Source organism: Coenobita brevimanus, chromosome 82, assembly GCF_032717465.1.
Source record: "Coenobita brevimanus isolate Jiangsu-jjx chromosome 82, ASM3271746v2, whole genome shotgun sequence".
Lineage (NCBI taxonomy): Eukaryota > Metazoa > Arthropoda > Malacostraca > Decapoda > Coenobitidae > Coenobita > Coenobita brevimanus.
This window is the reverse complement of record NC_137035.1, coordinates 17,248,226-17,262,599: the sequence shown is the minus strand read 5'-3', so window position 1 is coordinate 17,262,599 and position 14,374 is coordinate 17,248,226. Positions and strand designations below refer to the sequence as shown.

General features: G+C 43.4%; 1 protein-coding gene across 1 annotated transcript in view; it reads left to right on the top strand.

Moving 5' to 3' along the window:
- LOC145409684 (peroxisomal acyl-coenzyme A oxidase 1-like) overlaps positions 1-14,374 on the top strand; it is a 148,753-nt gene that overhangs the window by 101,258 nt on the left and 33,121 nt on the right. Inside the window, exons 7-8 of the mRNA XM_080280037.1 lie at positions 6,123-6,313; positions 7,144-7,256. Coding sequence (XP_080136163.1) covers positions 6,123-6,313; positions 7,144-7,256 — 304 coding nt within the window. The remainder of the gene's footprint in view (positions 1-6,122; positions 6,314-7,143; positions 7,257-14,374) is intronic.

Sequence of the window (14,374 nt, the reverse complement as noted above, 5' to 3'; positions counted from 1 at the left end):
CCGTTAGAAAAAGAAGGTGAGGTTTAGAGGAGGAGAGGTGGTGCTCAACAGAGCGAAAGTTAGAGGAAAGGCCGCGAATGTTGCAGAAATGAAGAAGAAGAGAGTCAGACAGTGGTTCCAGGCACCTAGAGTCGTCACCGGGAGAGGGGCAGATGGTGGAGGCATTTATGGTCCCCCCCCCTGGGGACTCCGAGGCTTGATAAAACGACGCCATTTTTGGTAAATTTTGAATAGGAAATGTAGTGTGTACTGTGCATGTAGTTTGGTGAAGACAGTTAGAGAAATTTGTACTGGAGAGCATGCTGGCCCAGTCTCTGTGTAACTGAGACACTGAAAAAGTTCAGCAAAGGGGGATGGTCAGGAACTAGTCCTGAGGGCTGATGAAACGGGAGCTCCAGCACTCCCTGTCATCAGCTTTCCATCCACCTTGGGAGTACTGCCCTGCTCGACTGGTGCTACAGTCTGCTCCTCTGTAATGTTTGTGGTCCACAGCCAGTAACTCACAGCACACTATATTGAAACAGACCACTGAAGTGTTGACAAGCTGAGTCATGGAGGGTATTCCAGTGCCCATCATGTCACAATATGCTGGCCAGTATATGTCTTATCATCTCTGTCCCGGTGTTCCATGTCTGAGGCCTCTTCACTCTTCTCTCCTATTCCTTGGAGAGAGTAGAGTGGGAAAAAAAAATATTAGACTACCCAGAAAGTCAGTGATAACTCACAGCAAATGAATTATAGCGATGCTTGGTTTATCTGATCCTGTCTGCTGGAGTGAGGTCCCTCTTCCTCCCCTCTTCAAAGTGAAGTCACAAAAACAACAATGGTACCAAACACTTCCATGGAAGAATCTGACACTAAAATGGGCCTGGGTTGCCCTGCAGTCTGAGTCTCTAGAAACAGCCTCAGGCACTGTTTTTCCAGAGGAAACATCATTACATTTTCAGGGAAGGTCATAATTCCTCATGAGGTATCATAATCTGAGACAAGAAGTAATGTACATGCCAATAAGCCTATTTAGTCTGATATGATATCTCCCATAACCTCTTCTAATGCCTGTGTGATGGCAAAAGCCTCAAAATAATTTCCAAAAGTAGCTCACTGAATGAAAAAATGATTCTTTGGCTAGGTAAAAGCTCTTTTTTTCTTGCTAGTACCAGCCAGTTTCATTCTGAATACCACCAGATGACTGAGTTTTTAAGATGTTATTTGTGAGGAAAGCATTCTTCCTCAACCTTTTCAATACAGTAAAGTATAACATTATGTGAAATTTTTCTTGCTACCATGAAGGAGAGGGAGTCCTCTCTCTCTCACTCACTCACTCACACACACACACACACACACACACACACACACACACACACACAGAAAGAGAGAGGTAGTTGGGTGGATTGTGTGTATTTAGATCTGAAGAAAGCCTTTGATGAGGTACCCCACAAGCAACTAGTGTGGAAATTGGAACACACAGGAAGAATGAAGGGGAACCTCTTGGAGTGGATGAGAAATTTCTTGAGAGACAGGCAAATGAGGACAGTAATAAAAGACACGATATCTGGATGGAGGGAAGTAACAAGTGGAGTCCCACAGGGCTTGGTGTTAGCGCCAGTAATGTTCTTGATTTTACATAAACGATATTGTAGATAGGTGGTAGGTGGTGGCGATGCAGTGCTGCCTACTTCTTCCTTAGCCTTTATCATTCTTTTTCTGTGCCTGTCCTCCTCTCTTCCTCTTTCTTCCATCTTTCCTGTCACTTCTTATTGTTTTTCTTTCCTTTACAGGTGGCTTTACATTGAGTGACAAGCCAAATGGTTTCCTGTAAGCCAAGAAACCATTTACAACGCTGGGTGGTAACCATATAACCAAACCATACGTGCTCCCTACGTGTCAACAATGCGTTGGTGGAGGATTAGTGCCCCTCCCCGTAAAACAAATAACTCAAAGTCAAATGGCCACCCCTTACGGGATTATGGCATCTGGCAATAGATAGATAGATAGATAGATAGACAGACAGATATTGTAGATGGAATGAACAGATATGCAAGTCTGTTTGCTGATGATGTATGGATCTTGAGGAAAGTAGAAGTTGAGGAAGACTGTAAAATGCTGCAGGAGGACCTGGATAGGATTCATGATTGGAGCCGGATGTGGGAAATAAAATTCAAAACAAAAAAGGTAAAATATTGGAAATGGATAAAAGTACCAAGAGACCATCACTGAATTATTTGATGGGTAATGAACCAATCACAAAAGTGCGAGAAGAGAAGGACTTGGGAGTGCTGGTCCAGGATAATTTGTCACCCGAAAAACACATTAACAAGATAGAGAGATATATAATCTCTTGACTAACATAAGAGTAGCATTTCATTACATGGATGAGATGATGAAAAAATTGATCCTGGCCATGATCCGCCCCACATCGGAACATGTGGCAGTAGTGTGGTCCCCACATAAAAAGAAAGATATCAACAAGATCAAGTGACTACAGAGAATAGCAACCAAGATGGTCCATAGCCTGGCAGATCTGTTATACATGGAAACACTGGAAAAGCCAGATCTGCCTACCTTAGAAGAATGAGACAGGGGCAACATGACTGCAGTGTTCAGGGCTATGATGGGAGTAGAAAAAATTGACAGAGAAGATCTCTTTGTATGGGATGGGACAGTGACAAGAGGACATGGAATGAGACTGAAAAAGTCAAGTTGCTTGAAGGATATCAAGAAATGCAGTTTTCTATACAGATGCATAGACATGCAGAATGGCCTGGACAAAGAGATCGTCCAGTATAAAAAATGAGTTCAAAGCAAAATGTGACCTGAGAAACAGCCACGGGACCCCACAAACATAGCTCATTTCCTATATATCATCTATCTATCTATCTATTGCCAGACGCCTCAATCCCGTTTGGCCATTTCACTGCCCTGCTCCCAACTCACACCCCCCTCTCTCATATACCTCTCCACCCCATCCCTCCATCTCATCCTCGGCCTCCCCCTCCCTCTTCCACCCTCCACCTCACTCACATACACTCTCTTCGTCAGTCTTTCACCCTCCATCCTCTCCACATGGCCAAACCACCTCAGTGTGTTCCTCATAACGCTTCCTATCACATCCACATCCACACCACAATGCTCCTTTATATCCTCATTCGTCAGCCTGTCTCTCCATGTGACTCCACAGGCTCCTCTTAAATAACTCATTTCCACTGCTCTAACTCTTGACTTGTGTCCTTCCAACAACGTCCAAGCTTCACTTCCATACGTTAGAGTTGGTATCACAATACTGTCATGTAGTAACTATTTCACTTCCATGCTCACTTCCCTGTTTTTTATCACTGCTTTCAAAGAACCAGCAACCTTTCTTCCCTGCTGTACCCTTTCAAGCACTTCACTCTCCAAACCTCCATCCTTACTCATCACACTACCCAAGTACTTAAACGTACTCACATTTTCCAATTCCTCACCATCCAACCTCGCTGTACATTCACTGACTTCACCTCTCTCAAAGACCATCACTTTACTCTTCCCTACATTCACCTTTAGATTCTGTTTCTTACACACTCTCCCAGACTCATCCAACAAGCCTTGCAGCTCCCCTTCATCTTCACTCAACAACACAGTATCAACTACAACAGTACAGGGAGTTTCCAAACACTATCCTCTCTCACCAGGGCCACTCCAACATCCACTACCCTACCTTGTACCTCTTTTATTACCCCATCCATGTACAGACTGAACAACCATGGAGACATGACACATCCCTGTTTCAAACCAACTTTCAAAGAGAAAAATTCACTTAGTTCACCATTCACACACACTGCAGCCTTCGCACCATCGTACATACTCTTCACAGCATACAACAACTTCCCATCTAATCCATATATTCTTAACACTTTCCACAATCCTTGTCTATCCACCCTGTCATATGCTTTCTCCAAATCCATGAAAGCTGCATACAACTTCTTTCCCTTCTCTAGAAACTTTTCCACTAAAGATCTAAGAATGAATATCTGATCTACACAACCTCTTCCCTTCCTAAAGCCTCCCTGTTCTTCTCCAACTAATTTCTCTGTTCTTTCTCTAACTCTGTCAATAAGTATCCTACCATACACTTTTCCTATTATACTAAGAAGACAAATGCCCCTATGATTACCACACACTTCTTTTTCCCCTTTTCCTTTGTACAAGGGAATAATTATACCTGACTTCCAATCCTCCGGGACCCTACCTTCCTCCTAGGCCAATCTGCACATCTTCCACATCCATTCTACTACTATTTCTCCCCCATGCTTCAGCATTTCACCACACACTCCATCAATTCCTGGGGCTTTCCCCGATTTAACTTTCTTCATTGCTTCCACAACTTCTATCCTACTGATTTCTTCCTGTCTTCTCACCTCTCTCCTTCTCCCAGCCATTCCCCAGCCACTTATACTCGCATTACTTCCATCCTATATGTTCAGCAAGTCCTTAAAGTGTTCTGTCCATCCTCTCACTTCTTCTCCCTTCTCTACTAGTAATCTACCATTTTTATCTTTCACTCCCCTGCTAACTTCACTTCCACCCTGTCTTACTCTTTTCACCTCTTTCCAGAACATTTTCTTACAGTCCCTCCACTTTACACTCAAATTCCTTCCAAATTCCTCATCCACTCTCTTCTTACTCTCTCTTACTAAGCTTTTCACCTCTCTCTTTCTTTCTACATATAACTCTCTCTTCCGCCTCTCAACTTCTTCCACGCCCCTATTTCTCATCCATTCATTGTATGCTTTCTTCTTTTGTGCCACAGCCTGTCTCACCTCTTCAGTCCACCACGCTGTTCCTTGCACCCCCCTCTGTCTTCTCTTCCTTCCACACACCACATCACATGCTGCACATATTTCTTCTGTAAATATCCTACACACACCTTCCACGTCTCCCATCTGCTCCAATTCATATTTGCCCAATCATTCCTCCACTTCTCTCTTATACTCTGCCTTTTTCTCATCCTCTTGTAACCTTCCCACTCTCCTTGCAACTACTCCTTCCTCTCGTCTTTCCCTTCTTCTATTCCTCCATCTTACTTGAATCCTAAGTCTGGCCACCACCAAGCAGTGGTCAGAAAGTCCACTCCCCCAACCTCTATAAGCTCTTGCATCCATTACACATCTTCGCATCCTTTCATCCACACACACATAATCAATCATTGCCTTCCTTTCATTCAGTTCACCACCCACCCTTCTCATCACTCGCCATGTATACCTGTGGATCATTTTATGCCTGAAGAGGGTATTGGCTATCACCAACCCCCTCCCAGTACAAATGTCCACTAACGGACTCCCATTCTCATCTATCTCAGCAGGCACACCCCACTCACCAACTATTCCATCCACCTTCACATTCCCAACTTTACCATTCATATCACCAATCAAAAATACTCTCTCACTCCTTCCAAACTTTTCCATGCACACTTCTACATTTGTCCAGAACTCTTCTCTCACTCTTCTAGCACGATCTTGCGTTGGCGCATACACAGACACAATCGCCCACATTTGCATTCCAACTTTCAACTTTACCCACACAATCCTTGACCCAACTGATCCATACTGTCTTATGCTCTTCTTCCATCTTTTACTCACAACTATACATACTCCTTCCTTTGCCCTCTCATTCTCACCTACTCCTGCACATATACCCCATCCATACTCCCATTCTCTCACACTTTCTCCTCTCCATTTTGTTTCAGTTATTCCACATACAGTACATCCACTTTCGCACCCTCAAGCACCTGGACAATCTCTCTCTTTCACCTCATCATTCGCTCCTCTTACATTCCATGTACCCATTACCAAGTCTTTTGTCCGGTCCTGGGTCGTCATCGTTTGGTCAGTCCTTGTCCGAGGCTTCTTGTTTGTTTTTTTAGTTAGTCGTTTTCCGGGAAGGGGCACTAACCCTCCGCTAACCCTTTTAGTCGCCTTTTACGACAAGCAGGGATACTGGGGGAGTATTCTTGAAAACCCCCCCTACCCCAAGGGGGGGTATATCATAACTAGGTAAATACACACACACACACACACACACACACACACACACACACACACACACAAAACCTGGCTTTTTAGTTAATTAACCCCCCCTCCCACCAGTTGCATGCACTGTCAAGTGGTCTCAAAGCAACAGCTGCCAGCGATGCCTCCAGTGGAGTGGAAATGTGTCGACTGGCATGTGGGGGTCATGGGTACCTGTCATCATCCAGCCTTCCACGCCTCTATACCAGTACTACCTGTGCCATCACCTATGAGGGAGAGAATACAGTCTTGTTCCTACAGGTTGCCAGGTATGAAATGTGTGTGTGGGTATGGAGTGTGTGTGTGTGGGCATGGAATGTGTGTGTGGGTATGGATTGTATGGGGGCATGGAATGTGTGTGTGGGTATGGAATGTGTGTGGGTGTGGAATGTGTGTGTGGGTGTGGATTGTGTATGTGGGTAGGGAATGTGTGCGTGGGTAGGGAATGTGTGCGTGGGTAGGGAATGTGTGTGTGGGTAGGGAATATGTGTGTGTGTAGGGAATGTGTGTAGGTAGGGAATGTGTGTGTGCAGGTAGGGAATGTGTGCATGGGTAAGGAATGTGTGTGTGAGTAGGGAATGTGTGGGTGGGTAGGGAATGTGTGTGTGAGTAGGGAATGTGTCTGTGAGTAGGGAATGTGTTTGTGAGTAAGGAATGCATGTGTGGGTAGGGAATGTGTGTGTGGGTAGGGAATGTGTGTGTGGGTAGGAAATGTGTGTGTGTGGGTAGGAAATGTGTGTGTGTGGGTAGGGAATGTGTATGATTAGGTAATATGTGTGTGAGTAGTGAATGTGTGCATGGGTAGTGTCTGTGGGTAGGGAATGTATGTATAGGTAAGGAATGTGAGTGTGGGTAGAGAATGTTAGTATGTAAGGATGTGAGTGTGAGTAATAGTGTCCAAGGGTTTACTGGGGAGCGTGGTGGAGAGAAAATATACTGTATACACGAAGCCGAGCATTGTTTGCAGTATTGTCATAAATAGCCAATCAGCTGCTGCAGTACACAGCCTGCTTAATTGCTTGACTTGTGACTCATTTAAATGCCCAAGCACAACACAGTATTTTATTTATGTAAATTAGAACAGTATCTTTTCACCCAGGTATCTGATCAAATCCTTCCGAGCCTTGAGGCAGGGCCAGACTGTTCTCCCATCTGTTTCGTATCTATCTGTCAAGCCATCCCCTGTTTATGCATCTAAACTGTCAAATACTGGTAAGAGTAACTGTCGTATTTAATGTGCAGTCCTTTTAAGTGTATACAACACTTGTTCATGAATGTTTCACTGCATACTTCCTTGTATAGGGGTTTCAAGCCACTTTTGACACCACCCGGGCATTTGTAAAGGTGATGGAAGGAGTCATCCCAGACTTGCAGAGCTGAGGTGAGGTTGCACTTCTTATATCCTGTACGATGGCCTTTCTTCACTGTCCTAATGTCTCACCCTCTCTATTAAATAAGCACTTGGCTATATGATTATGTTTGCATGTAGCATGGTATGTATCATATATATGTGGCTGCTTTCAGGACATTTGTTAAGGTTTTGCTTCTTTTTATGTAATACTTATGTTTTCTGTTTGGTTTCCTACTGTCATTAGATTTTATAACTTTTTGTGCCAGTACTGAGATTTCTAGTATATTCTGACACAGGTATTGTGTGTTTTCATTAGTTTAGGAATTTTGATTTGATTTTGATTAACATTTTCTTCTTAGCTGCCAAAGAGAAAGAGTTTTGTTTCCCATGAGACAGTCCTGCAAGAACCTCGATCATTATATAGTTAAGTGACTACACCAAACAACCCACTGCAGTAACACAGAAATACAGACAACACTGGGGAGGTTCATGCACACAGATGTCACTGTAACATTTTGAAGTTTTCTGCTGATATCAAGTGTAAGTGGTAACAGTACTGTGTTGGGTGAACAAGTCACATTTGGGTAAACTGTCAAATAAGAAAATTCATTCACAGAAATGGCATAAGCTGTGGGTCAACTGTACTGCCTTTATTAACCCTTTCACTTTTGGGGTCCTTCTCATGTTCATTAAAAAATGTATGAAAGTAGTAAGAACAAGTGCATTCAGTATTGCCATGCAATACAAAGTCCCCTACTGGATGATAACTATACAGTGCTCGTCAGAAGTATGGAGCGCCCTGCGTCCCTCCTGAGAAACAAACCTTTCAACATTGAAAAAACATATAAATAATGCATTTTATTTACCTTTAGTGCTTCCTAGGGTAGCCTTTACGTTTCTTCACGGACCTGAGATGTCTTGGAAGTGAAAGGGCGAGGCTCCTTAGGTGCTGGAGCGGTATTTTGTCCCAGGAGTCACGAATGGTGGCTTCCAGCTTAGGCAGAGAGCTCACGTCCTTCCCTTGGAGACTCTTCTTTACGAGGTACCAGAGGTTTTCAATCGGGTTGAGGTCTGGGCTATTTCCTGGCCAGTCTGTCATGAATGATACCTCGCAGTCATGAAGCCAATTGGTGACTGATTTGGCCTTGTGAGCAGGTGCACCGTCCTGCTGAAACACTCGTGCACCTGTTAGCTCGAAGGAGTCTGGTAAATGATCACACAGAAGCTCCAGGTAAACATCCTGATTCACTCTGAGGTTCTTGGGTAGCACAACAAGCTTCCCCAAACCCTTCCCTGAGAAACAACCCCATACCAAGAGTGAATCAGGATGTTTAACTGTGCTTTCTACATACCGTGGGTCAAGTGGGTCACTACCTTTGCGTGCTCCTCTGTTACAGGTAACACTAAACGTTGCCTCATCAGACCACAACACTGACAAACATTGCTCCTCACCCCAGTTTAGATATTTATTAGCAAAGGCAAGCCTACGAATTCTCTGGCTGCTAGAGAGAAGAGGCTTTTTCACAGGCCTGTGACTTGTGTAACCAAGCTCATGCACCCTACGAGACACTGTTCTCACTGACACCTCACCAAACACTTCTGGGTTGCTCTCCTTAATTTTCCCTGCACTCACACGAGGATTAAACTCCACTGCACGTTTTAAAACATTAACAGACCTTGGGGAAGTTTTCCTAGGCCTACCAGACCTCGGTTTCTTTGTGGGAACTTCACCACTGTTTTCCTCCCGAAACCGCGCACACCAACGACGCACTGTCGATCGTGCCACACCAACCAATTCACTAATTTCCTTTGTCTGGTGGCCTGCCTCCTTTAGAGCAATGATCTGGGATATGATTTCACTCGATAGTTCACGGGTAGGTGCCATAACAAAGTTTTAAAGGCCAAAACACTGCGGGACACTCGGTAAAAAATGGCGCAATTTGAGAGGGACACTCGGCGGAGTTCCTCTCTCTCAGGCAGCCCATGGGCGACTGAGGCGGGAACCAACCACCGTGTCGGAAGGCCTCAGGCTACCGTGACGTCATGCTCGGAGCTCAAACTTGTGGCTCAATTCTTACCCCCAAAAATGGGTGATTCTTTTTTGGCCATAAGTATTGCGCGCCTGGCAGACAACGCTGAATACTTCTGACGAGTACTGTACATATGTAATTGACCTTGGGAGCAGATGGCTGGTTGTTCCACGCAACACATCTTCATGGTACGGGGAACAATTGTGTGAAATTATATAAATAATCTGTCCATACATGTGGAAGTTACAGAGTGGACACGAAATTGCAGACAGACTGACGTACTGACAGAATCGTGCAAACATATAGTCCTTGACCGGTTTCATTGGTAGGGGACTAATAAACTAAGAAAAATGTCCTATCCTTGGCATGAATGTGTTAAAAAAGGAACTAAAACACTGACATCCTCAGCAATGGTCTTCCTGCCTTAAAGAGGCATGGTCAAATCCTCATTGACAGTTGTTTCATAAAGTTATTCTATTAATTAGGCAATGTGTTAGTACCTTTTATTCACTTACAGTTGTTCCAGATTAATGGTTGAGTTGCCACACTGTGTTAATATGTTTTGGCCCAGCAAAACTTTTTTTCTTTCTAGTTTATTTGAAGAATACACTATCAGTTCTGAACTATAGAGGTATAACACAAATTTTCTGACATCAGATTGGCTAGCATCTCTTTTAAGTTGAACAAAATTATGAGAAGGAACTGAAAATTCCTGTGCCCGTCAGACTAGTTTACCAAGCAGCCACAAATATCGAGAGTTCGAGTAGTGCGTGCTCACTTTGATTGTTTACATTGCATGTCTTGGTGGCAATCCCTGTATTTTGTCTGATTCTTAGCATATTCTGTTTACACTTAACCCTAGCCATGGCTTCTGTGCAAGAGGCAAGTGTCAGTGGTGATGTCAAGCATAAACACCAATCTACTCTAAGACAGTCAAACCTCCTTGATTGTGGTTAATTGGTCTACCACAATGAAGGAACTTCTCAATTACTAGATCAAGCAATAAAAGGGAATAAATGTTATTTGGTACAGGTTCCACAGTTTACACTCACTTTTTTGGATAATGCCCAAATGTTAACTCCTAAAAAGACCAGAGAGACTGAATTAGCATTGTTTACACCAACGGAGAGCCAAAATGATGATGTAATGTTACCATGACAACTGCCATAGACATTCAACACAAACATCAGATAAGGAGCTTTTACAATGTCATCTTGTTTCATTCTTTGGAAAGAAGGCAGTCAGTATGTAAGTGCAAAAAACACTATAAATGTATTCATATATCAACCTTCTCTTACTCCAGTCATGTAATAATAGGTAAAGTTAAGGCTAGCATCAAAGAAAGCCTACAAGAAACAGCATGTCTGGGATGTGTCAGGTTTGGCTGCAAACTTTTTCTTAATACAGTAAATACATTTTCTTTATTTATAATATTTATTATGGGTGGCAGAAGAATATTTCTTTATGCCAGGATTTCAATTTAGCATATATATACTGTATTTTTTTCTTCTATCTATCTATCTATCTATAGCCCGACGCCCTAATCCCGCAAAGGGTGGCCGCAGACAAAACGCCTCCAAGTCGCTCTGTCACCCACCATTTGACTACCCTCCCCCACACTCACCCCCCCCCTCCCTCATATACCTCTCAACTCCATCCCTCCACCTCATCCTCGGTCTACCTCTCCCTCTCCCTCCCTCCACCTCACCTACATACACCCTCTTAGTCAGTCTTTCATTCTCCATTCTCTTCACATGTCCAAACCACCTCAGTGTATTTCTCCTAATCTTCTCAACCACATCCACATCCACCCCACAGCGTTCCTTCACTTCTTCATTCGTCAACCTGTCCCTCCACGTCATTCCACATGCTCCTCTCACGTAACTCATTTCCACTGCTCTCACTCTCGACTTGTTCCCCTCTTGCAAGGTCCATGCCTCGCTTCCATACGTCAGGGTAGGGATCACAATAATATCATGCAGTGACTTCTTAACTTCCATACTCACCTCCCTATTTCTCATCACTGCTTTCAGTGTACCAACAACCTTCCTTCCCTGCTGTACCCTTTCATGCACTTCATCCCCCAAAGTTCCATCCTTACTCATCACACTACCCAAGTACTTGAATGCACTCACATTCTCCATATCCTCACCATCCAACCTCACTGCACACTCTGTGACTTCATTCCTCTCAAACACCATAACTTTACTTTTGTTTACATTAACTTTCAGATTCCTCCTCTTACACACTGTCCCAAATTCATTCACCAAACCTTGCAACTCCCATTCATCTTCACTCAACAGTACTGTATCATCAGCAAACACAACACAGGAAGCTTCCAAATCTCACCCTCATTCATTAGAGCCACCCCCACATCCACTGCCCTACCCTGCACCTCCTTTACCACCCCATCCATGTATATATTAAACAGCCATGGAAACACCACACAACCCTGTTTCAGTCCAACATTGAGATCAAAGAACTCACTCAGCTCACCATCCACTCGCACCGTAACCCTAGCTCCCTCGTACATACTCTTCACAGCACTCAACAATTTCCCCTCCACTCCATATATTCTTAATACCTTCCACATACCTTGCCTATCTATTCTGTCATAAGCTTTCTCCAAGTCCATGAAGGCAGCATACACTTTCCTTCCCTTCTCTAGATACTTCTCCACTAAACATCTTAGAACAAATATCTGATCTACACACCCTTTTCCCTTCCTAAATCCCCCTTGTTCTTCTCCATCTAGCTCCTCTGTCATATGCCTAACCCTATCAATGAGTATTCTACCATATATTTTACCAGTCACACCAAGTTGGCAAATACCCCTATGGTTATCACATACTACTCTCTCTCCTTTTCCTTTGTATAGAGGAACAATTATACCTGATTTCCAGTCCTCTGGAACCCTTCCCTCTTCCCATGCCAATCTACACAACTTCCATATCCACTCCACAACAATCTCACCCCCATACCTAAGCATTTCACCACACACTTCATCAATTCCTGGGGCCTTTCCCAACTTAATATTCTTCATCGCTTCCACTACTTCCGCCCTACTGATCTCTTCCTCCATCCTCTCATCTCTTCTTCTCCCAGCCATTCCCCAACCACTTATACTCGCACTGCTCTCAATCTCCACATTCAACAAATCCTCAAAGTGCTCCTTCCATCTCCTCAGTTTCTCTCTCTTCTCCACCAACAATCTATTATTCCTATCTTCACTCCCCTACTATTTCCCCTTTCACACTGCCTTACTTTCTTTACCTCCTTCCAAAACAATTTCTTACTCTCCCTCCATTTCACACTCAGATTCCTCCCAAACTCCTCATCCACTTTCTCTTTACTCTCCTTCACCAGTCTCTTAACCTCCCTTCTCCTGCTCACATATACCTCTCTCTTCTCTCTCTCATCTTCTCCCCTACCTCTACTCGCTAACCATTCACTATATGCCTTCTTCTTTTGTTCCACAGCTCGTTTCACCTCATCATTCCACCATGCTGTCCCTTGCACACCCTTGCATCTCCTCCTCACTCCACAAACCGCCTCACACGCTGCGCCTATCTCTTCAGTGAACATCTTACATATGTCTTCCACCCCTTCCATCTGCTCTAGCTCATACCTTCCCAGTCTTTCTTCCACTATGCTCTTATACTCTGTCATTTTCTCACTATCTTGCAATTTCTCCACTCTTCTCGCAGGAGTTGCTTCCTCCTGTCTTCCCCTTTGTCTCCTCAACCACTTTCTTTGCAGCTCTACCTCGGCCATCACTAAGTGATGGTCCGAGACTCCACTCCCCCACCCTCTCCACACTCTTGCATCCAACACTTAATTCAACATAATACCTGAAAGGGTCTTTAAAGTTGTTCCTCTTTTCCACAGGAACAGTTACATGTCAATGAAATAAAAATGGGAAAAAATTCCAGGGCACAGAAAACCTACAATATGGGCAAATTTATGCTAGAATGAGTAAGATATTGTAATACAGTAAATATCAGCATGTCTTGGGTGTTATGCAGAACTCTTAGCAAATCTGTATGGAAGAGTTTTATACCTTCTAAAGCAGAATGCTTGAATGCATTACTAATAATAGCACTGACAAAAGCAATAATTCATCGTACTACTAGTCTACCACTTGACCTAACCCAACCAAACTAAATTAACCTATGTGACTATCCAAGACAACTGTTGGTGCTAACCCAACCACATCATATTTTCACATGACTAACAGACTGCCATTAGACTTAACAAACTGCCACTAGACCAAACTAACAAACTGCCACTAGACCCAACACAGACTGCCACTAGACCTAACACAAACTGCCACTAGCCCTAACACAAACTGTCACTAGACCTAACACAAACTGTCACTAGACCTAACACAAACTGTCACTAGACCTAACACAAACTGCCACTAGCCCTAACACAAACTGTCACTAGACCTAACACAAACTGTCACTAGACCTAACTAAATCAAATTTTGTCCTGACCTTACTTCCTGTACCTTTACCTACAAATAAAACCTCGGGGAACTTACAGAATTTGAAGTAACTGTATATGAACCTTAAATTGGCTACTGGCTACACAGTGTATATACAGCAGTGTGACTCAGTGAACATACTGTATTGTAGCAAAAAAAAAACAATAAATAAATAAATAAAATCAGATTAAGCTGTTAATAATTGGTACAACAGTATCTACAAGCTTGATAAGCATTATTACTTAATTCAGGGTTTTCTTTCATATTTATATCGCACTGAATTCTAGTGTTCAGTCTGTGTCACAGAACCAAGGTACACTGTTTATCATCTGATAATACAGTAAAGTATATTCACCAACTTAAGCTTTGCAAGTCATATGTAGTAGAAGTCCAATATTTCGGCATCTATGGGACCAGGCAAGTGCCGAAATAGCAAAATTGCCGAATTATCGAAAACCCTACC